General features: G+C 41.1%; 1 protein-coding gene across 1 annotated transcript; it reads right to left on the bottom strand.

The window, feature by feature from the left end:
- Nucleotides 1-230: 230 nt before the first annotated feature.
- uroc1 (urocanate hydratase 1) lies at nucleotides 231-7,296 on the bottom strand (the record flags this gene model as incomplete). Its single annotated transcript, XM_079242379.1, has 19 exons — nucleotides 231-371; nucleotides 499-598; nucleotides 695-776; nucleotides 1,106-1,205; nucleotides 1,308-1,406; nucleotides 1,747-1,936; nucleotides 2,055-2,127; nucleotides 2,230-2,327; nucleotides 2,414-2,593; nucleotides 2,686-2,748; nucleotides 3,858-3,946; nucleotides 4,130-4,273; nucleotides 4,405-4,471; nucleotides 4,565-4,626; nucleotides 4,711-4,839; nucleotides 5,767-5,826; nucleotides 5,918-6,011; nucleotides 6,397-6,527; nucleotides 7,171-7,296. 19 exons carry the CDS (start codon nucleotides 7,294-7,296, stop codon nucleotides 231-233), a joined length of 2,028 nt encoding a protein of 675 aa, XP_079098505.1.
- Between the last annotated feature and the right edge of the window lie 458 nt (nucleotides 7,297-7,754).

Here is a 7,754-nt window from a genome sequence, read left to right as displayed (position 1 = left end):
CTTGATTTCTGTAACTCAACAGGACAAATTTTCATTATTACCACTGATTTATTTAGCATTCTGGAAAAATCTTATATCACTAGATAAGTTTTCAGTTCATCAAGTTGTCTTTGTGTGTGATTTCTCATTAAACTAATTCAGCTAAATATGCTGAGGTGATTGCAGATCCAGTTTTTGCTGCGTGAATGTACACTAAGTAGCTGGTTGGTTGACTCATGCTGAAGAGTGATCTAGCCCTGAAGGGCTCGGTCTAGCACCCGTTCATCCTGCACAGGAAAGGGCATGGTGACATGCAGTTCCCTGTTCTCCTCCATTGTGCGCTGGATGGTCTCATAAGCATTTGAGTTTCCAGACCAGCAGCGACGAGCCACCTGTAACACACACAACCACACAAATCACAGTCTACAAAGCACTGATCTACAACTTGGAAAGAATAAAAAAAAAATAAAAAAAATGGAACTGGAATCCATTAAGCTACTTCTCTTTCTTCACTCTCACCCCATTGGAGACATCCCAGTTAAGCATCAGACTGGCACGCTTTGCCGCCTCCTCTGAGCCATCTAACAGCAAACCAAATCCTCCATTTATAACCTCCCCCCTGCAGATGAAATAGAAATACAGTCATTAAATGATGTAAGCCACTGCAGCCAGCAACACAGGTGACTATTTACTGAACATAAACAGCAAGTCTCACCAGCCAACACCACCGCCATTGTGCAGAGCAACCCATGTGGCTCCTCTAAATGCATCCCCAACAAAATTCTGGACTGCCATGTCTGCAACAAGGTAACATTTTGAGCTCTAAGTTGCCATCTCATATTATCTTATATATTTTGCTCATGTGCACAAGCACAAAAAAAGCAAAATGATGGTAATTAGAACCTAGATGAAGTTATTTTTATCTTTATTAGCAAAACATTTGGACAACTTCAAATGGAACTGAGTGTCCTATAGAAATTCTAGTTAAAATACATTTGCATAGGTTTTCAGGTTTCAATATCTATCTTACTGTAAAAAGGATGATCTTTGAGCGGTCAGTTGCTGTCATACTAAATCTGTATATTACACAGCCTGACTGTACACAACTGTAAAAGAAATGACATACCTGCACAAAAAGCAGACCCATCGTAGACATTGGAGGTCTCTCTGAAGGGGCTGTCTGTTCCGCTAACATCATGATGGTCTCTGCTAATAACCACTGGTGCCTAAACATATGTAACAATGAAATATACTGTTGGGATCCTTTTGAAAAGATGCAGATTACAGTGAAAATGTTGCATGTTTTAGCAGACAGTTCATCGTCATACCGAGACTCTTCCATCTGCGATGGCTTGGTTGATTTCTAAAGCAATCCGGACTCTTCCTTTCTGGTCAGAGTAGAGGATTCTGGCTTGGGATCCCACAACCTAAACAAGGATTTTTGACTGACTTCAAATCCAACTTTATTTATGTAGCGTCAAATCACAGCAATGCCATCTCAAGACGCTTTACAGACAGAAAAAAAGAACATAATGAAAGCCAATTCATAACAGCCTATATAATGAAACCAACAGATTGAGCTGGAGGGTCCAACTCAATCTCCCATCCTGAGCAAGCACACTGGCGACAGTGGGAAGGAAAAAACTCCTTTTTAACAGGAAGGAAACCTCCGGCAGAACCTGGCTCAAGGACAGGCAGCCATCTGCCTCTGCTGTGTGGGGGGAAGAGGACTTGCTCCGAAAGAGAAAGAGACAGCAGGAAGCTGACCATTTTGTGTTTTCCAGCCTCTCTGATCCAGCGGATGTTGTCGCTGTACTGCTGTTTGATACGAACTGGAGCACTGGCGCTAATTTCCTCCAGAACAGTGGCAGCAATGCTGTCCGTTACAGCCAGATCTTCTGGATCACCAGATGCACACACCCAGCGAAATGGCCCAAAGCCCAATGAGAAAATGTCCCTGTAGGAGACCAAAAGACAGGCCATCATCGACTTGTCGCACCTTTTCTAGGATTGTGATGTTGATGAAAAGTATTAATGGATCATTGCTTGTTTAAATGAATGACTAAATGTCTCACCCCATGATGTGCTGAACATAAGAAGGATAACGAAACTCTGTTTCTCCCCCACCAACCTTTTTAACATCTGCACCTATATTTAAAAAATAACAAAACATGTTTATTAATCATTACTGTAATGCAAAGTGAAGAATACTAATATTTTTATTCTGTGCCTTTTCCTGAAACTACTCACCAGCTCTTTGAGCCTCCAGAAGGAAAGCATTTCCATAGTCCCAGAAGAACATGCCTGCATCGGACAACTTGTTGATAGCCTTTATGTGTCTTCTAAGGCTGTGACGTCACACAAAACATCTTTATTTCACCACATTACAGATCAAAAACCGTCGCAAACTGTTCAGCTATGAGGTTAAGCTAACCTTTCTTGGACAATGCTTCGGAATCGACTGGGATCCGCTGACATGAGCTGGTTTGCCTGCCGGAAGCTGAGCGGGACTGGGTAGTAGCCACCGTTGAAAGGGTTGTGCAGAGAGGTCTGATCTGAACCCAGGTCCACCAGGAGCTCTCCTGTTCTCTCCAACTCCAGCAGGAGCCTCTCCCTGACCAGAAAGGTACAGGTGCCATAAATACTTCAATCTAATGAAAATTAACTTGGTTTTGTTTGGATAAAAAGCTTTCAAAACTCACTCACCACAGATCTACAATGTTGCCATGGTAACCCAGACTGAGGGGTGTTTTGGAGCTTTTGGCCTCTCTGTGAGACATGATAATAATTTGGAGGAATGAACAATGTAGAGTTAGAAAGGGTTGACTTGTGGTTAGTGGGTCCTTATATGAGAGAAAATAATTCGATGTTCTGTGCCAGACAGTAACCATGTGGAGCTTCCGTTGGGGGACGCGTTGGTTGTTGGGAATTGACAATAAAGAAGCGAGACACATGGAAGTGACATGTCCCTCATTATTTCATGACATACAGTTTGTTTGGATTCAGTTAACTGCTGAGTCCATCTGTATCAGTCCACGGGAGCATTTTAGACCCTCTAAGTATTTTGGATTTTGCGATGTTTCAGGTTTACCCTAAAGCAGATTTATTTAAAATCCCCCTTACTGAACTGCAGATAGTTTTTCTTACAAACCGAACCCAAACAGGCTGTTGAAAGTTTACATTTGTAATTCAGTCTCTTTCCTTAGTGCCTTGAACTGCCTTTCTTCTAAAGTTTCTTTACATTTCCTTACCAGGAACCTCAGTACATCTTTGGTTCTCTGCAGGGATACTCCACCGGGTCCAGGTCCAGACTTTGACTGGGCCTTGACAGCTTCCTTAGAGCTGTTTCTATGTTTTCGTTGGGCTGAATGCCCCTGGACTGAGGTCCTCAGTACTCCGATAAATATTTTGTCTAGGGACAGCTCTCAGTTTTCCTTTCTCTTAATGATGGCTCATCTCCCACTCCCTGCAGCAACATATCCATGCTGCCACCAACATGTAAAACTGTAGAGAGGTTATCAATTAAGAGATGCTCAGTGGCTCTTTCCCTCCACACCCTGCTTGAAATTGTGTTCCAGCCAGACCACAGGTTTATGGAGAACTCTCTCAACCTCATTGCTTAGTTTTCACTCTCATGTACTCCCTGAAGTGAGACACCAAGTATCTCTTTAACTGTATCCTATGATATCAGTTTATCATATGTGGAGTGATGTAAAACTACCTGAAGGATTAGTGGAACAGGATAGGATGCACCTGAATCCAGAATCATCAGAGTCTAATGATTGTATTTCATAATTGACACGGTCAAATCAGCACCATTAGTATTATTCAAATAAAATCTATAAACTTTAACTGTTTGAAAAACATATGGATGTTACCTGATGCGTTTAATGCACTGGTCCAAGCTGCTGGTGACCTCCATCAGCCAGCCCTGCTCGTGCCTCTTTCTGAGAGGCGCCTCATCCACCTACGCACAAATCAAATTCATGTAATCACCACAGACTGTATATAGATATATATCTATATCTCTATATATACCTGTATATCTTTCATATACAGTCTATGGTAATCACACAAAAACAGTGAACTTCTGTCATTTCCACTTATTCAGCAGTGACTATCACCAGGAAACGACTGAAAAGCAGCTGACCTCGGCGATCACGCCAACACAGCCAGTAATGACCGCAGCTTTGGCTTGAGCACCGCTCATGCCACCAAGACCAGAGGTGATGAAGACACGCCCCCTCAAATCATCAGTTCCCAGGTATCTCCGGCCTGCGTTCAGCACAGTCAACTACGCAGACAGCCACAGGGAAACATACTGGCATAAAAGCATGTAGTTAACCTGGTATATCTGTGGTATTGTTTTCATTTGGAAAGTAGGGTGTGTGTCTTTTTTTTTTTTTTTTTTTTTTTTTTGCAAACCATGGTGCCATGAACGATCCCTTGAGGCCCAATGTAGCAGTAGCTGCCAGCTGTCATTTGACCATACCTGTATATAAACAACAAAAGTACACAGATACCACACACACCTGTATAAAAGAAGAAATGTAGCTTTTTAAAAAAAAAAGCAAAAAAAACTTACATTGTCACACCAAGAGCAAACATTTTCTCATATTGATCTCTGGATGAGTAATTTGGAACAACCTGTTTCAAGGAAAAGAGAAAGTGTTTGTTACATCATGAACAGTTGTGCCTCTATATAAAGCCAGATGTGTCTTGTACAGTTACCATGCCATTGGTGATGATAGCGCGAGGCGAAGAAGGCAGACTGGGGAACAAGCCCAGGGGGTGTCCGCTGTACATGACCAGGGTTTGCTCCTCTGTCATCTCACTCAGGTAATGCATCACAAGGCGGAACTGCATCACATAATCACAAGAGCTCAAGTCATCGAAATTCAACTGCTCAGTGGTGCCCAAAGTCAGTCCCTTTAGGGTCGCTGTCCTGCAGGTTTTCAATGTATCCTTGTTCCAACTCACCTGGCCTTCATTAAATGGACCCAAACAGCCAATGAAGTTCTGCACAACGACTAATTCATTTGGGTCAAGTGTGTTGGAACAGGCACATGGAAAACCTGGCCCTCGGGGACCGGAGCTGCCCCCCCCCCTCCTAGTTTACTGTGATGTTATGCATCTGATGGTTTAACAGCCTGGATACTTCAAGGTTGAAACAGTCTTTCTTTGTACATGGATCAAAGTGAGGGTGTGAAGGTACATATTACAAATTATGACATTCATATTGAAAATAGTGAATTCATTGTATGTATCATATATTTATGTGTGTGTGTGTATGTATGTATGTATGTATGTTTTTTTGTTTGTTTGTTTTTGCTAGGACCATGCTAAAAAAAAAAAAGCCTAAGATCTGTATATCTTACTTATTCATCTGATGTGACAGCTCTAAACAAAAGCTTGATTGAAATGGGAGTCATACTGACTCGCAAAACATCATATGTAGCTCACACTGCCTGTGGGATGGTTATACTACTTGGGAGTTCTGACTTGGGGAAGCTGCAGTTAAGATAATGCTATACTATATGTCAGGTGGTGCTGTGCGGGACCCCTGTCTAATAAGCTTGAAGCTTTGAAGAGTGTTTCTTTTATCCCTGTGCAACTTGGTAGCAGCTACTTTCAGCCAGTGCATGTGAAATAGTGAAAATGAATACATTTTAATAAATACATAAATTTTAATAAATAAATACATTTCAATAAATAAATAAATACATTTTCAATAAATCAATAAATAAATTCAGACATTATCAGAGATAACTGCGACTCAGGGCTTACCTGGGCCCAGTTACTGAACACCTGCCCATTCCCTCCATAGGTGACAAGCTCCTGAGGAAACTGGAGGATGACGAAGAGTTGAGTTGCCATAGAAACGGTAGATTAAAACGAAGCCATGTTCTCATAAATGCAAGCTGTGTAAAAAGTCCACCTGAGCAACAGCTGGGTCCAGGTTGTTCATGATCATTAGCATCATAGATGCTGCCTGACGTGTGCGGCAGGGATACTGATCTATGGGGTAAGCTCTGATGAGGAAAGTAAATGGATATAACTGCAGTGATGAAGTAAATACACAACCATCTCAAAGGAGTTTTGTTGTTACTAAATGAACTCAACAGTCTGTTGCTGTGTTTTAGAGGCATTATGCTGTTTTCACCCCTCATTTCTGAAGCCTTGAGCATGAATTATTAAAAGGCTGAGCAATAAAAAAAAAAAAGAAAGCAAAATAAATGGATGAATGAATAAATAAATAAATAAATGAAAAAAAAACACAACAGCTTTTCTTCTTCCTTTTATAAACAAGTTAAATTTAGAGGATTTCTGCAAATGATTTAATAATGAAAAAAAAAAAGATTTTATTTTATTTGATTTTTTTTTCAAAACCCAGAAATATCAAACAGGGCTCCTCACCTCATCCGTAATGTTGGACAGAAGCGGTACATGTATATGTGCCCGTACTGCCGCAGCTCTTGAGCAAATTCAGGTGCAAGTGTTGCATGATGGGATGGGGGGAAATAACGCAGGGCATTTCTGAGCGCCAGCTAGAGGGCAGAAGCATGTAAAGCAGGTTACAAAACAACAAACAAACAGAAAAAGCTGTGTTTATTTGACGTCAGACAGATGAGAGTAGATGTTTTACTGCTTTTCTCAACCTTCTTACACAACAGGCAGAACTCTTCCTGTGCCTCATTTAATCATTGACTGACGCTTTAGGAGTTTGGGCAATCACTTTTGGAACATTTAAAAAAAAAAGCTGTGTTTTAGATGGACAAACTGGTGTGATGCCGTTAGACAAACTTCATATTAAAATACAAACCTAAACATCTTAAATATTACATCTTTCCATCAGAGTTCTTGTTTAAGAAATAGCTACAAAGCTATTTACACCAGAGATTACGCAATAATATACACAGACTAAATATTGTTTCTCATTAGAAGCTTGTCTTACTGCAGCACAGCGGGTCTCTGTTGCTTGTGTGTGTTACACTATAGGATACGCATTAATGTTATTTCTACACAAACAGCATTTTGATGTGTATGGAAAGTGTGCAAATCCTGGAATTCAGCCATGTTAACCTCATCTGCACCTTGGAAGTCTGGATGTCTGTGAAGAATACTACAATGAAAGAACGATGACTGTGTACATTGATTGAAAACTACAGCGTTAGTGGTGTGTTTACTTACTCGCTCCTCTTCAGCTGACAGGTTGGGAGTCCGAATAGGTGCATGTGGCACGCTGGAATCTCTTCCCCTGTTAGTTGGCAAGGGATCCAGGGGTAGACCGCTGCATATCTCTTTTAAACTTGACATATTGTTGAGTATTTTTGTCACACACTTCTGTAGAAAAAGACCAGACTGGGCACTGAAGGTAATTCCAACCTTTGCAGTTGTAACACCCTTGAGGGGAGGAAAAAAAAAGTGCTTGTGAACATTTGGGGCTGACTGCTCTTCGCCTTACACTCCCATTGGCCTTTTGTTCATCTTTGGCCTTTAAAATCCACCAATGGCATACTGCAGCTAGACAAGGGTGTTTAGTAATTATTGATCCTGGCTCATGTCTGAGTGGACAAATGCTGACACTGACCTCTAATCCCTGAAGTTTTTTCATGTCACTAAGTTAAATAAAAGTGTGTGTGCCTTAGTATAACCCTGTGAATGAGTAGGATATGTAGTATTTTTCTAAAATGTGGAATCTTATTTTCTCTTTCAGTTCTACTGGTGCTGCCGTATACAGATCAATAACACAGCCACCTGCAGATTAATGTCTT

This window comes from Telmatherina bonti (genome assembly GCF_933228915.1).
Source record: "Telmatherina bonti genome assembly, chromosome: 6".
NCBI lineage: Eukaryota > Metazoa > Chordata > Actinopteri > Atheriniformes > Telmatherinidae > Telmatherina > Telmatherina bonti.
The sequence above is the reverse complement of the archived record's forward strand: the minus strand, read 5'-3'. Positions and strand labels throughout refer to the sequence as shown.